The 18,920-nt window shown below is 58.3% G+C and overlaps 2 protein-coding genes across 2 annotated transcripts in view; one reads left to right on the top strand and one right to left on the bottom strand.

Moving 5' to 3' along the window:
* Nucleotides 1-6: 6 nt before the first annotated feature.
* SCYL1 (SCY1-like, kinase-like 1) lies at nucleotides 7-11,548 on the top strand (the record flags this gene model as incomplete). The annotated part of the gene is made up of 17 exons (XM_005864456.2): nucleotides 7-183; nucleotides 294-416; nucleotides 494-720; nucleotides 1,090-1,180; nucleotides 1,264-1,419; nucleotides 4,329-4,487; nucleotides 5,364-5,471; nucleotides 6,477-6,590; nucleotides 8,226-8,381; nucleotides 8,948-9,136; nucleotides 9,258-9,333; nucleotides 9,578-9,742; nucleotides 9,976-10,118; nucleotides 10,771-10,842; nucleotides 10,932-11,144; nucleotides 11,237-11,297; nucleotides 11,424-11,548. Coding segments are annotated over 17 exons (2,355 nt in total), but the record flags the coding sequence as incomplete, so codon positions are not given.
* Nucleotides 11,549-11,977: 429 nt separating this feature from the next.
* The window catches only part of LTBP3 (latent transforming growth factor beta binding protein 3), a 13,153-nt gene continuing 6,210 nt past the window's right edge, over nucleotides 11,978-18,920 (bottom strand). The window contains 13 exon segments of the mRNA XM_014538210.1: nucleotides 11,978-12,223; nucleotides 12,363-12,395; nucleotides 12,475-12,555; nucleotides 12,646-12,689; nucleotides 12,691-12,733; nucleotides 12,852-12,992; nucleotides 13,089-13,226; nucleotides 13,321-13,449; nucleotides 13,651-13,734; nucleotides 13,902-14,069; nucleotides 14,360-14,488; nucleotides 15,357-15,476; nucleotides 15,718-15,945. Coding sequence (XP_014393696.1) covers nucleotides 12,063-12,223; nucleotides 12,363-12,395; nucleotides 12,475-12,555; nucleotides 12,646-12,689; nucleotides 12,691-12,733; nucleotides 12,852-12,992; nucleotides 13,089-13,226; nucleotides 13,321-13,449; nucleotides 13,651-13,734; nucleotides 13,902-14,069; nucleotides 14,360-14,488; nucleotides 15,357-15,476; nucleotides 15,718-15,945 — 1,499 coding nt within the window. The 3' untranslated portion in view covers nucleotides 11,978-12,062.

Here is an 18,920-nt window from a genome sequence, read left to right on the forward strand (position 1 = left end):
CCCGGCCCGGCCCACACCCTGAGGCCCCTGTGCCCTCCCCAGGCCACTGGCAGCCCGGTGTCCATCTTCGTGTACGATGTGAAGCCTGGCGCCGAAGAGCAGACCCAGGTGGCCAAAGCTGCCTTCAAGCGCCTCAAAACGCTCCGGCACCCCAACATTCTGGCCTTCATCGACGGGCTGGAGGTACTTGCCGCCCCATCTCTGCCCCCCGCTTTCTCCCAGTGCCCACCCTCCTGCCTCAGCGCCGGATGTGATCCCCCTTTTCCGTCCCCCTCCCCCGTGTCCCCCCTCAGACAGACAAATGCGTCCACGTAGTGACAGAGGCGGTGACTCCGCTGGGCGTGCACCTCAAGACGCGAGCGGAGGCTGGTGGCCCCAAGGAGCTGGAGCTGTCCTGGGGGCTGCACCAGATTGTGGTGAGGCGGGGGCATGGCCGTGGGAGCGGGGGTGGGGGCTGCGGGTTCTGGGCTGTAATGGCTGCTTCTGCCCCCAGAAAGCCCTCAGCTTCCTCGTCAACGACTGCAGCCTCGTCCACAACAACGTCTGCATGGCCGCTGTGTTTGTGGACCGCGCCGGCGAGTGGAAGCTCGGGGGCCTGGACTACATGTACTCGGCCCAGGGCAATGGCGGGGCGCCCCCCTGCAAGGGGATCCCCGAGCTTGAGCAGTATGACCCTCCAGAGTTGGCTGATAGCAGTGGCAGAGCCGTCCGAGAGACGTGGTGGGTGCCCCAAGCTGCTCTGTTCCGGAAGTCCCTGCAGCCTCAGGGCCCCTAGACTGGCTGGCATGCACTCCCCTGGCCCGTGCTGTCCTCAGGGGGGTGTGGCAGGATAGACGCAGGCTTTGGGGTTAGGCAGCTCTGAATTCGCAAGTTGTGTGACCTGAGACAGATGCCCTTGTTTCTCTGAGCCTCGTTTTTTAACATCTGTCAAATGGGCTAATGCAACCTGCTTATTGGGGCTGATGGGGGAGGATCAGCTGAAGGACACAGCCAGGGTCTGCCATGCAGTGTGTGCCCGGTGCCCAAGGCAGGTTGGAGGCCCATGCTGGCAGGTGGCAGGGCCTTCAGCAGCTCTGGTCACTGTCTCAGGTCAGCCGACATGTGGCGCTTGGGCTGCCTCATCTGGGAAGTCTTCAATGGGCCCCTACCTCGGGCCACTGCCCTGCGCAACCCCGGGAAGGTGAGTGTCTGGTCCTCCCCAACCCCTCCCTCCCTGCCAGCCAGCCAGCCAGCCCTGCCCTGACGCTGACCCTTCTCCCACAGATCCCCAAATCGCTGGTGCCCCATTATTGCGAGCTGGTTGGAGCCAACCCCAAGATGCGTCCCAACCCAGCCCGCTTCCTGCAGAACTGCCGGGCACCCGGTGGGTTTATGAACAACCGCTTTGTGGAGACCAACCTGTTCCTGGAAGAGATTCAGGTGAGCCATCCCACCCTGGGCTTTGGGCCTGCATTCCTCACCCCATCCCCTCCCCACTTTGCAGGCTCCCTCATAATTAGATCTTCGGAGACCACAATGGACTGTGGAGTGAGGCTCTCTGAGTTCAGACCCTGGCTCCTGCTCTCATTTATGTGTGATCTCCCTTGGCTAAAGCTCAGTCCTAATAACAGTACCTTCTAGAAGGTTGTGGTGAGGATTCAGTGAGTTTAAAGTGCATAATATGGTGCCTGGCACGTAGTAGGTGTGTAGTGACTGCTCCTGGCCATTAACTCCACTCATACGTGCTGGCTCTATCCCTGATGTGTGCCATGCCCGTGCTGGGCTGCCGTGTGCGCAGGAGGGTGGAGGAAGGAGTCAGACTGAGATCCCTGCTCTCAAGGATCCAACAGGAATCAGGTCCCTCCTTGGGAACTCTCGTTGGAGAAGAGGGACAGGAAACACATACATGAGGAGGCCTGTGTTCCCTGGGAGGGAGTGAGCGCCAGGGAGGAAAATAGCAGGGCAGGTGCTCAGGGAAGGGCTCTCTCGGGATATTTGAGTGGAGACCTGAAGTGTGTGAACGTAGGCTGGGATGCTAACTGGGGAAGAGCGTTCCAAGCAGAGGGAACAGCAAATGGAAAGATGGTGAGCAGGGAGCCTTCGGCTTACCCTCTTTGAACCTGTTTCTTTATCTGATGGGGGTGACAATACTGTCTGCTGGCCCATAGAGTTGTAAGGAGTGCAGGAGAGAGGCTCTACTCTGGACAGCTGCTCCGACCGGCTGTGGGGGGCACACAGGTGCCTGAGAATCTGGAGTGGGGAGGCGTGGCAAGCGCTTCCATAGACCTGGATGGAGGATGGAGAACCTGAGCTGGAAACACCGAGTCCTACTGCCTCCTGGGCAGCGTGGGGGCAGCAGGAACTCTGTTCCGTGAAGTTCTTCTCACATGGCTGGGTCTGCTGGCTGCCCTTCTCCTTGAAATGCTCTCCATAGCAGAAGGGCTGTTTCTGGCCAGTGGGAGTGGGTGGCCAGTGGCCAGGTGGCGGAGCGGTGGAGAGAGCCCAGCTGTGACTCTGGATGTGCAACCTTGCATGTGGTTTGGCCTTTCTCTGGCCTTGGCTCCCCCAGAACCCTGCTGTCAGAGCGCCAAGCCTGCCTCCCATGCTGGTAGAGCCCCTCGAGAGCCAATCAGGTCCTCTTCGTCCCCAGCCAGAGACCACCGCTCCTGGGCGAGGCAGTGGCTGTGGGGGTGAGGGGGCAGCAGGGAGCACAGGAACCTTGGAATCATGTAGGACTGGGTTAGAGTCTCAGGAGCTGACCTTGAGCCTTAGCCTCCTCGTTTGTGAATGGAATGACAGCACCTGGGTGCAGCACAACCGAGGTCCCAGACTGTTGAGTCAAACCCTCTCCTGACCGATTCTTAGCGTGTGAATTTGGACAAGCTCCTTTCCCTCTCTGTTCTTCAGCTTCCTTGTTCGATTAAAAAAAAAGTTTGTGTTTCTTTTGGATTTTTTAATGCCTTGGCCGGTGTGGCTCAGTGGTAGAACATTGACCCATGTACCAAAGATTTGCAGGTTTGATCCCCAGCCTGGTCGGGGCACATGCAGGAGGTAACCAATCGATGTGTCTCTCTCACATCGATGTTTCTCTCCCCCTCTCGCCTTCCCTTTCACTCTCTCTAAAAATCAATGAAAAAAATTTCCTCAGGTGAAGATTAACAAAAATAAAATGAATAATTTTTTAAAATATATTTTTATTGATTTTTTACAGAGAGGAAGGGAGAGGGATAGAGAGTTAGAAACATTAATGAGAGAGAAACATCGACCAGCTGCCTCCTGCACACCTCCCACTGGGGATGTGCCCACAACCAAGGTACATGCCCTTGACCGGAATCGAACCTGGGACCTTTCAGTCTGCAGGCTGACGCTCTATCCACCGAAGGTGTCATTCAAGGAAAGGATAAAATTTTGACTTAAAAATATCTTTATTGATTTGAGAGAGACATTGATCAGTTGCCTCCCACATGCACCTCGACTAGGAATCGAACCTGTAACCTGGATATGTGCCCTGATCAGGAATTGAACCTTGACCTTTTGGTGCATGGGACAACACTCAGCCCACTGAGCCACACTGGACAGGGTGCTTCCTTGTTGGATTAAATGTGGATGATGTTGGTACCTTTATAAAGTTGGGAGGAGGATTATGTAATCTGTGTAAAGGTTTTAGTACATAACCCTGCCTGGCATGGAGTCTGTCCTCCAGAAATACAAGTTGTGGATATTATGGCCTCTGAGAGGTTAGGACTAAAGGAAACTGATTTGACAGCCTGGCTCCTTGGGCTCAGTGAGTGGAAGGACCAGGTCTGGGGGTAAAGTAAGCCCTGTCTTCCCACGGGAACTCCACCCAGCGTGGGCTTGCAGCTGTGCCCAACCCAGCCAGGGTCAGGGAATGGGGTAAGCCTCTCCCCCTCTCTGAGCCTCAGTTTCCTCATCTGTGTGATGGGGTTAGTGGTACATTTTGGGTTGTTGTGAGTAGAGGCAATGCTGATAAAGGGCCGGATCCCCACAGTGGCTGCTTTTCTAGCAACAGGTCAGGTGGCAGAGATGAGAATGACACTGATTCTATCATGTGCCAGGCACTGTGCTGGCAATTGTGTCGTTTTCTGGGGGAATCCTCAGAACAACCCTGGGAGGTGGTATAGTTATTTTCCCATTTTACAGATGCAGGAACCTTGCCCAAGGTCACATGGCTGATAAATGGGAGACCTGGGATTTGAACCCAGGCAGTTGGACTCACAAGCTTAAGTTCTTCAGGCTGGGGTGACCCCCTGTCCTTGCCTGTGGCTGGGGAGGGCCATGACCAGGCTGCTTTCTTCCTCCTGCATCCTGTCCTGTCCGCACTCCTGCAGATCAAAGAGCCGGCTGAGAAGCAAAAGTTCTTCCAAGAGCTGAGCAAGAGCCTAGACTCGTTCCCCGAGGATTTCTGCCGGCACAAGGTGCTGCCCCAGCTGCTGACTGCCTTCGAGTTTGGGAATGCGGGGGCTGTGGTCCTCACCCCCCTCTTCAAGGTGAGCGGGGCCAGGGGCCTCAGTGAGGGGAGACGGCAAGGCTAAAAGCCTCAGGAACTGTGGGGCCAGAGACTGGCTGGTGGATCGGAACCACAAAAGAGAAGGCCCGATTTTGGGGGCCAGCCCTGCGGAGCCATTCTAGAGACGGGCAGGCTCCAAGCCCATATGAGGAATTGGTTAGGGCAGACCCAAGCCCATATGAGGAGTTGGTTAGGGCAGACCCAAGCCCATATGAGGAGTTGCTTCCTGCCGGCCAGTTTCAGAGAGGCTGAGGGGACTTTTGGTCTTTGGGGAGGGGAAACCTTGTGCCTCCAAAATTCTTTCTCCAAAGACCTCTGGCTTCAGAGCCCTCAGTCCTTCCTCCATGTCACCAAGACAGTTCTCCTGTTTGACCTGTGATCCCATCCTGGTTCCCAGGGCCCAGGGGATCACCTGCTCACCACCTCACTTTCCATCCTCCCTCGTGACCACGGGATCTCCTTCTGTGGGCTAGGTCTTTATCCCCTTCCTCAGACCCCAGTCTGCCCTTAACGGGGCACGAGAACGCTTTCTCCTGAAGGGACTTGGCGTGCAGGGCGTAGGGAAGACAGCAAGTAAGTCCTGTATCACTGGGAACCCCCAGAAATTGTAGGCAGAGATGTGTGTGCATTTGGCTTGTAGGTACCTGAGTTTAGGGAGGGGCACAGCACTTCCATCAGCCTCCTAAGAGAGGCTGACCCAGAAAGGTCAAGGGTAGGGCTGACTGAAATGGAATATGGGCAGAGTGGCTGCTGAGGAAGTGACTGCCCCCCCTGCCCCATCACTCCATTCCCACCCTGGAGATGACATCTCCCATTCTGTGGCTGTAGCTGAGCCCCTTTCTGCTTCTTCCCTCAGGTGGGCAAGTTCCTCAGTGCTGAGGAGTATCAGCAGAAGATCATCCCTGTCGTGGTCAAGATGTTCTCATCCACTGATCGGGCCATGCGCATCCGCCTCCTACAGCAGGTAGCCCCGGCCAGCCCCCTTCCACTCCACCCAGACTCCACCTCGGTTGCTGGGGAGGCCCCTGCCTCACCACCAGCCGTAGGCAGGTGACCGGAGCCCCTGCCCTGGCACTCTAGAAACCCCTTCCCAAGCATACATGCAGGTAAGGGACCAGTGAGGCTGTGCTGTCTGGAGTCGAGATCATCACAGGGCTCATTGGCAGCTTTGGGAATGCCCAGCCGGCCCTGGCTGCAGGGCTCAAACGCTCCCATCTCCAGCCTCTGTTCAGTAGACACTGGCTGAGCCCCTCACTGGGATACGGTAGCACTTTAGCCCTCTAGAGTAGGGATAATGTCTCCTGCCAACCCCAGGGCAGCTGGGAGCATCAGACAAGATTGATGAGATCGAGGGTGGGGGCCCCTGTGAACTAGGAAAAACCGGTGGCTCTCAGGTATTCCCTCTCCAGCTGACAAATGTACCAGCCCTCATCCAGCCAGTGTGGCTCAGAGGCTGTGTCCACCCATGAACCAAGAGGTTGCTGGTTTGATTCCCAGTCAGGGCACATGCTTGGGTTGCAGGCTCGATCCCCAGTAGGGGGCGTGCTGGAGGCAGCCAATTGATGATGTTTCTCTCTCATCAATGTTTCTATCTCTTCCTTCCTCTCTCTCTAAAAATCAATAAAAACAGTAAAAGGAAATGTACTAGCCCACCTCACAACCCTTGTCTGGTTGGGGATTATACCCCCTTTTACGAAAGAGGTAGTGGGAAGTCTGAGAGGGGGCGTGACACAGTTGGCTTGCTGAGGACCAGAGTCCAAGCGCTCCCACTCCCAGTCCCTAGCTCTTCCCAGCATCCTCCTGGCCTCTTCTCACTCATTAGCTTGAGGCCAGATTCCACATGGAGGTTCAGGAGACTCACTTGGCTGGCCAGTGCCTGCCAGGTGGAGAAACCAAGCCAAGAGTGGTCCCATGGCTGGGGTGGGGGATGGAGGGACTGACGGAGTTTTCCCACTTCCCACTTGGCCAGATGGAGCAGTTCATCCAATACCTCGATGAGCCAACAGTCAATACCCAGATCTTTCCCCACGTCGTGCATGGCTTCCTGGACACCAACCCTGCCATCCGGGAGCAGACCGTCAAGGTGGGTGCGGCCAGGCCCAGGGTGGCCACCCTGGTTTTCCAAGGGTTGGAGGGGGCTTACCCCAGGACACAGAGGTCTTGATTTTGGCCTGTGAGTCTGAGAAGGTCATGGGACGGGCAGGCACCATCCTGCATGTGGATCCAGGCCATGGGTGCAGCTGAGCAGCTGTCAGGGGAGAGGCGGGCATGGCCTATAGTCCTCTGTTCAGTAGACACTGGCTGCGCACCTCACTGGGATACGGTAGCACAGGCAGACCGACTCCCTGCTCTCCTGGAGCTTCTTTTGAGGGGATGGGGTGTGGGCTTGGCAGACATTAGGAAGTAATAGAATGTGAAGAGAAGGGTTTTACAAACAGTAGTCAGGGTAGACCTTGCTAAGGAGGTGTCATTCAAGGAAAGGTGAAGGATCGAGGTACATGGAGATCTGAAGGAAATGTGCCTTCTGCAGAAGGAATAGCATGTGCAGAGGTCCTGAGGTTGGCAAGTGCCTGGAGTATAGAAGTAGCAGCAAGAGGTTTAGTGTGGCTGAAGGGATCTGGGCGTGGGAGTGGGCCCTGAGAGATTGGTGGGGTTGGGGGCCAGGGCCTCATAGGGTGTGGCAGGGAGCTGATGCATTCGATGGAACGAGCCGAGCACTGACCTGGTCAAGAGAACCGCTGTGTTGTGTGGAGAATTGACCCTCAGAGCAAGGTAGAAGCTGAGGTACTGTTAGGGCCTGTTGCAGTGGCCCAGGGAGAGAAGACAGAGGCTGAGATGTGAGTGGTAGCAGCAGGAGGAGAGGGAAGGGGCCACATATTGAAGGTGGAATCTATGGTATTCGCTGATGGGTGGATATGGAGTCAGGGAGGCTCCGAGGCTTCTGCCCTAAGCAGCTGGAAGGTTGAGTTGCCATTTACAGAGAAGACCGGGAGGGACAGGTGTGCGGGAGGAGTTGGGCTGAGTCTTGTTCATGTCTGTTAGACAGCCAGTGGCGATGTCCTCTGGCTGTGCATGTGTGCAGTTTAGGGAACGAGTCTGGGCTAGGGGCGCGCATCTGGGCATTGTCGGCTAACGAGCATTCAGAGCCCTGGGAGGGTGAGATCACCTCGGGTGAGGCGTGAAAAAGACGTGGCCTGATGGGTGGCTCTGGGGGTCTGAACAGTCAGAGCTCAGCAAAAGGAGGCCAAGGAGGAGCAGCTGGCGGGGTCAGAGGGGAACCAGGACAGGGTGGTGTTCTGGAAGACCAGAGACCGAAGTTTCAAAGAGGAGGGAGAGCTCAGGGGTGTCAGAGCTGCTGAGGGTCGAGTTCAGTGAGGATGGAGATTGGCCATTGGATTTAGCGACATGGGAGTCACTGGTGCCCTCCACCTGAGCCGACTGGTAGAGAGTGTGGGGTGCAAGTCCCAGGAGGGTTGCACGCATGCCAGAGAGAGCAGATGAGAGGTGGGAGACAGGAGTGCAAACTTAGGAGGTTTTGCTATAACGGGGAAAGGGAAGTGAGGTCCCTGTCCTCAGCACTGTGGGTACAGGACCAGGTTGGGAGGTAGGTTTGGGAGGGCTTCGGCAGGTCAGTGCCCGGGGCCACCGGTGGCCTCTGCACCCTCCCAGGAGGCCCTTCTTCATGTGGCCCACAATGTCCACTGTCCCTGCCCTGCAGTCCATGCTGCTCCTGGCCCCGAAGCTGAACGAGGCTAACCTCAATGTGGAGCTGATGAAGCACTTCGCTCGGCTGCAGGCCAAGGACGAGCAGGGCCCCATCCGCTGCAACACCACCGTCTGCCTGGGAAAAATCGGCTCCTACCTCAGCGCCAGTGTGAGTGCCCTGCACAGCGGTCAGTGCTCACTGTCACAGGACCGCAGCCTCCTCCGGGGCCAGGCCTCCTTGTTTGTGAACCATCTTCCTCCCAGAGACCTCGGTCCTAGGTCCTCCCAGCCCTGATGTCTGAGGGTGGAGTGCATTGTGCCGGGTCACACAGCCAGTAGGTGGTGGATCTGGGAACCGAACCCAGGCCTGCTGGGCCCCACAGCCTGTGTGCACCCTCTCAGCCAGGTTTTGTAAATGCAGACACTGCAGTGCCCAGATAGTTGACAGGAATGAATGAATTGGGTCAGTGGGGCAGGTGGGAAGGAGGCACCACCCCCACCCCAGGGCAGCTGCTGCTCCGGCCCCCGTCACCTTGTTAGTCCAGTGATCTGGGAGGAGAAGCCAAGATCCAGAGTTTCAAGTCAATTCTCCCCCACTTGTTAGTGACTAACCCATTTTTTAGCCTCTGGGAGCCCTGTGGACGGATGGCCTCTGCTCTGGGAAGTGAGGCCTGGCAGTTCTGGGCCCCAGGACTGACCCTACACTCGGGGGCCCTCTCTCCTGCTCCACCCCAGACCAGACACAGGGTCCTCACCTCCGCCTTCAGCCGGGCCACTAAGGACCCGTTTGCACCGTCTCGGGTTGCCGGTGTTCTGGGCTTTGCTGCCACCCACAACCTCTACTCGATGAATGACTGCGCCCACAAAATCCTGCCCGTGCTCTGTGGCCTCACTGTGGATCCCGAGAAATCTGTGCGGGACCAGGTGAGGCATAAATGGGGCCTGGCCCTGGAGCTGGGACTCGGGGGGATATGTGGGCCCTAGCTGGCCTCTTGGGCTCACAGGAGCCCTGGAGGCCCCAGCTCTGCCCCTTGCTACCCCACAGGCCTTCAAGGCCATTCGAAGTTTCCTTTCCAAACTGGAGTCTGTGTCAGAGGACCCCACCCAGCTGGCCGAAGTGGGTGAGTGGCCCACACTCATGTTCCCTCCTGCTACATCCTTGACTGCTACCTTCCACCTCGGAGTATCTGAAAGCTGGAAGAACCCTAGAGAGCAGACTTGATACTACTCTCCCCACCCCCATCTTGCAGATGAGGGAAGGCAGGCTGGAGAAGGGGTGCCCACTCTAGATCCCTCTGTTGCCCTATCACACTCCCCATGGACCCCTGAGGCGCCTACACCTGTCTCTCTCCTATCACTGCCCAGAGAAGGATGTCCATGCCGCCTCCAGCCCTGGGATGGGAGGAGCCGCAGCCAGCTGGGCAGGATGGGCTGTGACAGGGGTCTCCTCGCTCACCTCCAAGCTGATCCGTGCACACCCCACGGTTGCCGCAGGGGAGCCCAATGTCTCCCAGAGACCCACGCCTGAGGGTGAGTGTCTCAGACCGGCTGCATCAGTGGCAGAGGGTTTGGAGGTGCTGGCACCCAGGAGCTATTCTTGTCTGACTCCCCCTGGGGTGGTGACATAGGGGACAGGGTTGGATCTAGTCCCCTTAAGAGCTTCCCCTCCCTACACTCTGCCCCCACCCCCAGAAACCTCTGCCCTGTTCTGAGACTTTTCTGGGCCCCAGTGTGTGGGAACTCAGTGAGTCTCTGCTTCCCAGGACTTCCTGCCCCGGCTCCCACCCCTGCCCCTCCCACACCCGTTACCTCAGGACACTGGGAGGCACAAGAGGAGGGCAAGGACACAGCAGAGGACAGCGGCACTGCCGACAGATGGGATGACGAAGACTGGGGCAGCTTGGAGGTGAGTGAGGCTGAGGGGGCCTCCCAGGGGGACCCCAGCTTAAAGGCCACAGGCTGCCATTCAAGGGGCTCCTGTGGGCTTGGCTTGTCTCAGGCCTGTCCTCACCTGCATCCCTAGTGAGTAGACATCATGGAGCGGCCACTGTGGCCAGAGCTGGCAGATGAGCTCCCCTCACCTCCAGGGAGCAGGGTGGGCAGTGAGAGGCCGGAGGGAACGGGTTGGAGCAGCCCACTGAGCCTCCCTCTCGCCTGTCCCTGTCCCTCCACCTGCTTCAGAGCCCAGCTAGCCCCAGTGCTCAGCAAGGAGAGGCCACTCCCAGGCCTAGATCCAGACCAGTCCTCTCTGGGGGAGGGGGGTTCAGGACAGGCTGAGGATGGAGTGGGGCTTTGGGCCCAATTTCCCCATCTGCCTGACTGCAGTTTTGGGGAAGGGGTGGAACTCTGGATCTCATTCCCAGCCTAGAAGAGTGACGGAGGCCAGGTTCAATGTGTGCACCTTATAGATGTGAAGCAGGGCTTGAGGAGCAAATGAGGTGAAGGCAAAAGGAAAAACGGTGGAACCCATGGCTAGGAAGGGGCTGGAGGGCTTCCTGCCCTTTGGGGTTGGAGGTGGGGGGTGGTCCTATGGTCTTTCTCTCCTTTCCACACTGTAGCAGGAGGCCGAGTCTGTATTAGCTCAGCAGGACAACTGGAGTACTGGGGGCCAAGCCAGCCGCGCTGGGCAGGTGAGCTGGATGGGGCAGGTGTGTGTCTGCATGGAAAGCTGCGCCTGGCCCCTCCCTGTCTGGTGCTACCTCCCCCTTCTCTTCTGCAGACCAGCAACCCTGACCACAAATCTCCCGAGTCGGACTGGAGCAGCTGGGAAGCTGAGGGCTCGTGGGAGCAGGGTTGGCAGGAGCCAGGTCCCCAGGAGCCACCCCCTGAGGGCACTCAGCTGACCAGCGAGTATAACTGGGGTGGACCAGAGCCCAGTGACAAAGGCGACCCCTTTGCTGACCTGTTGGCGCGTCGGGAGGTTGGCACCCAGGTACTCAACTCCAGTCCAGTGGGAGGGTGCAGACCTGGGAGGGACCTCCACAGGGAGCTGGTCTCCAATTCAGGCCATGCTTCCTTTTTCAGCCAAGACCTGATTCGTGGGGTGATGACAACTGGGGTGATGATGGCCTGGAGACGGAGAGCCGTAAGTGCTTCCCCGAGGAGGGCTGGCACACCAGGGCAGTCCTCGCCTCCCCCTCCAGCAGGCCTGGGCTGGGAATCAGACCCACTTGTCCCGAGGCCCTCAGCCTGCCTCCCCTTCCTGTTGCAGGGCAGGCGAAGGCTGAGCTGGCCCGGAAGAAGCGGGAAGAACGTCGGCGGGAGATGGAAGCCAAACGTGCTGAGAAGAAGGCCGCCAAGGGCCCCATGAAGCTGGGGACCCGGAAGCTGGACTGAACTGCTGGTGTGGGTGCTTCCCGGCCACGGGGAACAGCCCCATGGATGTATTTATTGTACAAACCATGCCAGCCCGGCCAGCCCGGCCAGGCACATCTCACATGTACATAATCAGAGCCACAATAAATTCTATTTCACACCCCTGTGCTGGGCTCCATCTGCCCCTCCGAGGAGGCTGGGGTCTGGCACTGCCCTGCGGAGTCCATGCCTACCACGGAGGTGAACATAGAGTTTGCTTCAAAAGCCAAGAATAAAGAGACAGGATCTGATTTATCAGTTTCTAGGAAACACCCTCTGGGAGGAAGGCCGACAGCGCCCGGGAGACCCAGCATCCACCTGTAAACCAGGTGGAGCCAGATGGGCGCCCTCGGGACACGGGGCCCTGAAAGGGGTCTACAGGCCTGGCGGGCCCCTGGGTCCGACCCCGAATCTGGGCAGAAGGTAGAGGCTGAGCTCGCCCCCGTGTCGGGCAGAAACCGCTTGGTGATCGCTGAGATCCCGGTTGAACGTGGTGTCAGCGGCGACGCTGGGGACGCTGGGACACGCAGGCCCCGTGCGGGCGGATGCGCGCGTAGCCAGGTTTGCAGACACAGCGGAAGGAACCGCTCGTGTTTACGCAGCGCTCGCTCTTGCACAGCAGACCGCGCTGGTTCAACTCTCGGCACTCGTCGATGTCTGGAGGTGGGTGACAGGTGTGGGCTTTGCGAGGGGACCGGAACTGCACAGCCCCTGAGCTTCTGGTCCAGGCAGGATGACACATGGCCCCACTCCGCCCCGCCGCCAGCCTCTGGCCCCGCCCCTCCGCCCAGCTCACCCAAAAAAGAATCCTCCTCGGAGCTGTCCTCCTCTGCGCAGCCAGCAGAACAAGACGTCAACACCGCCCAGTGATGGCCTGACTCCCGCCTGCGTCCCCTTCCTACACTCACCGCGGGGTGGCTTCCCCAGCAGTAGGGGGCTCGCGTCCCAGAAGGAATTGCTCTCACTCTGCGATGTGGGGCACTGAGATCCTGGGAGGGGCAGTCAGTGGTCAGCGTGGTCAGTGCACTCAGCTCCTGCCCCCAATTCCCTCGGGGCCAACCCTTCCCTGGTTGGCTCACCAGCTCCGCGTGGCGGGCACGGGCGGCACTGGGCACCCCAACCGCGGCCACTGGGCCCAGCACACGTCCCGCTGCTCCGGGGCACGCTCTGCGGAAGGGGACCTGTCAGGGAGAGGCCCAAAGCAAGGACCACCCACCTGCGCCCCAAGGCTTCACACAGCAGAGGGCCCTGGAGTCCGTGCGATGACCCTCGCCCTCGCCCTCACCAGCCGGGCTCTCGGGGAGCTGGCAGTCTCGGCCAAAGGGCCCGGGCACCCAGGGCGGGCGACACTCGCAGCGGTAGGAACCCGGTAGGTTGACACAGCGGCCAGGGTGGCAGGCTGCGGGGTCCTGACACTCGTCCACGTCTACGGACAGTGAGGGTATGGATGGGGGGAGGTGTCACAGCTCATCCCAGGCCACCGCCTTCCTCCTGTTTCCCCAGCCAGCACCCCGGGCCTCACCCATCTCCTCGGGGCTCAGACACTGTCGCTGGGCAGGGCTGTACTCGGCCGGGGGCGTGCAGGCGCAGCGGTAGCCGCCCCGTGTGTTCTCACACACTCCGTTCCGGCAGTTGGACTCGTCCAAGCACTCGTCCACGTCTGCAGGGAGGAAAACCCAGGCGGTAGCAGCCCGCCCGGGGTCATGCGTGTCTCCTGGCCGCCTTCCCCTGGCCGCCGGGCCGTCGGCACTCACCCACGCACTCCAGCAGGTTCCCGTCGTAGTAGAAGCCCTGCTTGCAATAGCACTCGTAGCCGGGCTGTGTGTTCACGCACTTGCCCTCCTTGCAGATCTCCGCCCCGAACAATATGCACTCGTCGATGTCTGCGGAGTGACAAGCCGTGAGCGCACAGCAGCCTCTACCTGCGGGGCCACTGAGGCCTGGCCAGCCCGGACCCGTGAGCCAGGCTGACCACCGGAGCAGAGCACGCTCCGTGGGAGAGGCTTTTCCCGCCGCTCAGTGAGTGATGGGGGCGGGGCTTGGTGGGGGGCGGGGCCGGCGATGGCGGTGTGGGCGGCGCTTACCTCGGTGGGCCGGGATGCCATAGTTGACAATGTTGTTGTCCTGGGTGTAGCCCTTCCCATCCGGGCAGAGGCTGTGGAACTCAGCTGCGGAGTGAGAGCGGAAGGAAGGAGGCAGGGTTGAGCAGCACGTGCGTGCCTGCCTGCGTGCTGGCTGCCGTTTCACCTCGGAGCTCCCAGCTTCGTTCCCCCCCAATCCATTTCCTAATGAAGAAACAGGTTCTAGGAAGGGAAAGGGCCTGCTGGCTCCTGACCTGAGCTGTAGACCGGGCAGGGATAGATCTCACAGTGGTCTCCCCAGCCAGCCCCCAGCGAGCAGCAGCACTCCTGCTGGGTGACGTTGGTGGCCAGCACACTGTCGCAGAACACCGTGTCATCGAAGTTCAGGTAGCACTCCTTCTTGTGGTGGGGCTGCTCCACCTCTGAGGGGAGGAAAGGGCAGCTCAGGGTGCTGATACCATATTTTCCTGTCCACACGGCCCACCAACCTCATCCCTCTGCTCCCCCACACTACCTGCCTCCCCAGCGCACCCAGTGATGGCCACCCTCCATCTCAAGCCAGGTCTGGCCCCACTGGATTCTTCCAGGCAAAAGAAATTTCTCCCTGCTCCCCGAATTCCAGAGGCTGGGACCAGGACAGGATGCATCTCTGAACCCCAGCTGCAGCTCAGAGGAGTCATCTGGTCAGAAGAGGGAGCTGGGAGGCACTCACCCTCACAGCTGTGCTGGTCCTGGGTGGGCGTGAAGCCCTCATCACAGACGCAGACATAGGAGCCCTGCAGGTTCTCACAGGCCCCGTGGGGAAGGCACAGGCCCGGGTCCTGGCTGCACTCATCTATGTCTTCAGGGAGTGAGGGGGACAGGAAGAGCTGCTCAGGGGGAAACCAGCCCCTTCCCCTGGGGGTGTGCCTCAAGGGCCTCACACAAGTTCAGAACCTGAATTTCCACTTTGATTTCAAAGTACACACAACAGGAAGTCCTCTCCTGTCTGTTTGCATGTGGGGAGATGTGTGAACATAGGCAGACTTTATGAATCCTAAAGTGAATTTGCAACTAGTGTGACCAGATGGTCAGTCCCACTGACAACAGAATGAAGTCCTAACTCTCAGACCAGCATTTGAGAACTTTTTCATTTTGGTCTCCCAATATCTTTAATCCCATCACCCTTTAAACCACCAAGACCTCTACTCTGTGTTTAGGGTACAGGGATCCACTCCCTCCTAAAAACACAACTAGCTCCTTCCAGATCTCTGTGCTTTGCAAATACTGTTCTTTGGGTCTGGAATACCATCCCATGCTTCTCTCTCTTCCGAGAAGAGAGAGGGAACATGGTTATGCTTCAGGTTCTGATTCAACTTGTCAGCACTTCCGTTGCAATTAATCACTAGTTCAGACCACTTTTGGCACCCAGCACCCTGAACGGTAAGAATCAGTTTACACACCAGCCTCCCCGAGCTGGGAGCCCTGGGTCATTGCTCAATAAATAGTAGGTTCTCAGTAAACTCTTGTTGGATGAATACATGTCAAGGTGATTTGACACACAGAAGGCACCGCGTAATTACTGTCATTGTCGCTGTTATTCTAAGTAAAAGAGTGGAAGGATGACTGAGTGGATGGATAGACAAAAAGACAGACAGATCAACAGTGTGCCTAGGAGATGACTGCTCCCTGCCATTCCCCTCAGGAGCTCACACCCAATCCCCCCATACCTTGACACTTCCTGCCGCCTACCAGCCGGTGCCCCTGGGGACAGAGACATCGGTAGGAGCCATTGGTGTTGATGCAATCACCCCCAATGCAGGCCGCAGGGAAGTCACACTCATCAATGTCTGTAGGGGATCCAAGAGGTGGAGAATCTCAGGGTCTGCTCCTCACACAGCTGAGGCTGCCAAGGCTTCCCGCAGAGCCCAGGTGTGGCCCACACGCCATGACCCATCTTGGATGAGGATGGGGGCCAGACCAGGGAATGGTTGGCTTGTTTACAGGTAGCTCCTGGACTTGGGGCCTGGGCAGTGGAGGTTCTGGGGGAGGGAGGAATAGGCCAGCCCCCCAGCTGTAGGCGCCTCTTACCTTCACAGCGGCTCCTGTCCCTTGACAGATGATAGCCAGAGAGACACTGACACTGGAAGGAGCCTGGCGTGTTGGTACAGATGCCATTGTCACACACGTCCCCGGACTCACACTCGTCCACATCTGCAGGGCACGGGGTGGGGGTGGGGGTCAGAGGGCCAGGGTGGAGGCAGTGTCGCAGGCCTCTACTACCCTTTCCCACTCTTGCCCTTGGCCTGGAGGTAAGAGCTGAGGCCAGCAGAGCTCAGGAGAAGCACGGGACCCTCACCCCACTCCCAAGTGGGACACCGTGCCCCGGGGCCCAGGCCAGGTGCTGCCAGGGACCCTGGCCCTGTCTGATTCCAAAAATCGTGGGCCTTCCTCTCCTTTGCTCATCCTCACCAAACAAGAGGCATCTTTCTGCATCCCCTCTTCCCATACTGCCCTGGGCTTCCTCTCACTTCTGCTCTTTTCCTTCCCCCACCTGCCATGGCTTCCTTTCTTCCCGTGTCAGTAATGCTTCCTGCATGTCTGTCCTTCTCACAGGAAGGGAAGGAACCGGGCTCCCCGCTGAGAACATGCTGCTCCACAGTCCTCTCTGGTACAAGACTGATGTTGCCCACACCCCAGGCTCCTTCCAAACCATGGAGGTGCCCCTGGCCCTATGCCAGCCTCCATTCTCTATTCTATGGCTGTCAGCACCCACCTTCCTAGTCCCTCTCCCTCTGTCTTCCCCCTCATCCTAGAAGCTTTCAGCATCCGTGTGGAGAGCCAGGCCCAGCCTCTGACCTTGATCCCTCGGTTGTAACCACCTCAGAGGCAGCCGCTCACTCTCGGGACAAGGGGCTGGAATCTGCCCCACCTTGGGCATCTGTCTCAGAGGCTGCTTCCTCCCGCTGCCTCGGCTGTTCCAGTCTCCTCTACACCCTCTCCCAGGGGCCCATGACCACCTCTCCTCTCTCCACTGGTCTGGCAAAGACAGAGCCACGGCCTGCCTCTCCGCCTCCGGATCTGAGTGCTGAGTGGGGCTCGAAGCCAGCACCAAGCTGAACGCACTGGGCCATGGCCCCTCCCTCTGGCCAGTTCCTGTGTGGCTATGGCCACCCTCTCCCCTCCTCTCCAGCCTTGACTTCTGGAAAGCCCCTAGGGCAGTTCCAAACCTTGACTGTTCCCTAGTCCCCTACTTAATTCTGGCCCTCACGTTTACTTGAGAGAATTAAGGGTGATTTTTAACCTCCTGAAAATCATTATCTCCTCCATTCCTTCCTGGTCCCATTAGAGCAGCGGTTCTCAACCTGTGGGTCGCGACCCCTTTGGGGGTCGAACGACCCTTTCACAGGGGTTGCCTAAGACCATCCTGCATATCAGATATTTACATTACGATTCATAACAGTAGCAACATTACAGTTATGAAGTAGCAATGAAAATAATTTTATGGTTGGGTCACAACATGAGGAGCTGTATTTAAAGGGCCAGAAGGTTGAGAACCACTGCATTAGAGCAAGAGATGGTCCTCCTACCCATGGCTCCTCTCCCAGCTGCCCCTGCTGTCCCGTGGCCCACCTTCCTGGCATCTCCTCTTCAGCCTAGAGCCCTAGAACCCACCCAGCGACCCCAGCTCCTGCTCTTCCTCAGTGCTACCTGCATCTCCGACTCCCATCATGCCACAGAAGCCTTCTGCCAAGGCCACCAGGGACCTTATTAGGTCACCAGTAAGTAAGTTTACAAGAACCTCTCTTGCCTTTAGCTCCTCCTCCTCTCCTTGGAAGCCTCCCCTACCCAGCTTCTCAGCTGTGCTCCTGGGCCATCCCACCACCCCTTCTCCCCCACTTCCCGCTCCTATTCCCCTGCCTGCCACTCATGTGGCAGTGTCCCCAAGGCTCTGCCAAGCTCCCCTCTGGGGACCCACCCCCCTTGGCTGAGCATGCACACCCTAAAGTCCCACAGCCCCCACAGCCCCCTGTTCCCGGTGGGTGTGTCTGGCCCAGGCTTCCAATCCGCATGGGCCACCCTTTGCTGGCATCTCCAGCTGAGAGGCCCTCAGGGACCACCCACTCAACTTGTCCAACATGAAACTTAGTGTCTTCCTTCTCGAACATGCCCCACTCCTGGGGAGCCTCTCCCAGTGAGAAGCACCACGCACCGAGTCACCCAAACTGGAAATCTGGAGGGCCCCTCCCGCCCTTCTCTCCCGCACCTGGACATCCAGTTAACTCTCTAATATCACACCATCTCATGACCACGCCGAGGCCACCACGCTCCTCACCCACCAGCATCTCTGTCCTGAGTCTTTCCAACAGACCAGCCACTCTCCACCTCGGCATCAGGGAACTGTCTAAACTTGCAGCGGTTCTCAACCTGTGGGTCGAGACCCCTTTGGCGGTCGAACGACCCTTTCACAGGGGTCGCCTAAGACCATCCTGCATATCAGTTATTTACATTACGATTCATAACAGTAGCAACATTACAGTTATGAAGTAGCAACGAAAATAATTTTATGGTTGGGTCACAACATGAGGAACTGTATTTAAAGGGCCAGAAGGTTGAGAACCACTGGAAAGCAACTAGTGAATCTTGTCATTCTTCCCCTTAAAATGCTTCAGGTGCCCCTTACCCTCAGGATGAAACTCAACCTCAGGGGGATGGGGGTGCAAGGGATGGGAACCTGCCCCTCCCCAGCCAGCCTCCCCCCCTTCTCCTGCTGGTACCTTACAGCTCCCTGCACACTCTGCTCTGTTTTTCACCTCCGAGTCCCTCTGCTTGGCGTGCTGTTCCCTCTCACCCTCCTTTACTTGGCTAATTCCTATTCATCTTTTAAGACAATTCAGGCCTGCCCTCCTCCCAGCCCCGCCGCTGTTTCCCAAGAGCACCCAGACCCCTTCCAGGCCCCCAGCCCTGTGCTCTACTGTCTGTGTCTCATGTCCCCAAACGGCTTCTTGGGGCATAAGAAACACTAGTGCAACGGGGGCTATTAATTAGCCCGCCCCCTCCATTCTTTTATCTTTTTTCTCCGAATTTAAGTAACGTGTTTTGCAAATGCAGCTCCTAAGACCCTTCCTACGTGGAAATTCTGGTGGCCCTTCCACGGCCAGGTTCTCTGAGAAAAGAGTGAACAGATCGGTGAACTGAGGGTGACTTAGTCACCGCCTGCCCACCCGTCTGAGACCCAGCGACCCAGTCCCCGCCTTCGGGCTGTGCGGGTGGCAGGAGGCGTGGCGGGGCAG

The sequence above is a fragment of the Myotis brandtii genome, unplaced genomic scaffold (assembly GCF_000412655.1).
Source record: "Myotis brandtii unplaced genomic scaffold, ASM41265v1 scaffold187, whole genome shotgun sequence".
Lineage (NCBI taxonomy): Eukaryota > Metazoa > Chordata > Mammalia > Chiroptera > Vespertilionidae > Myotis > Myotis brandtii.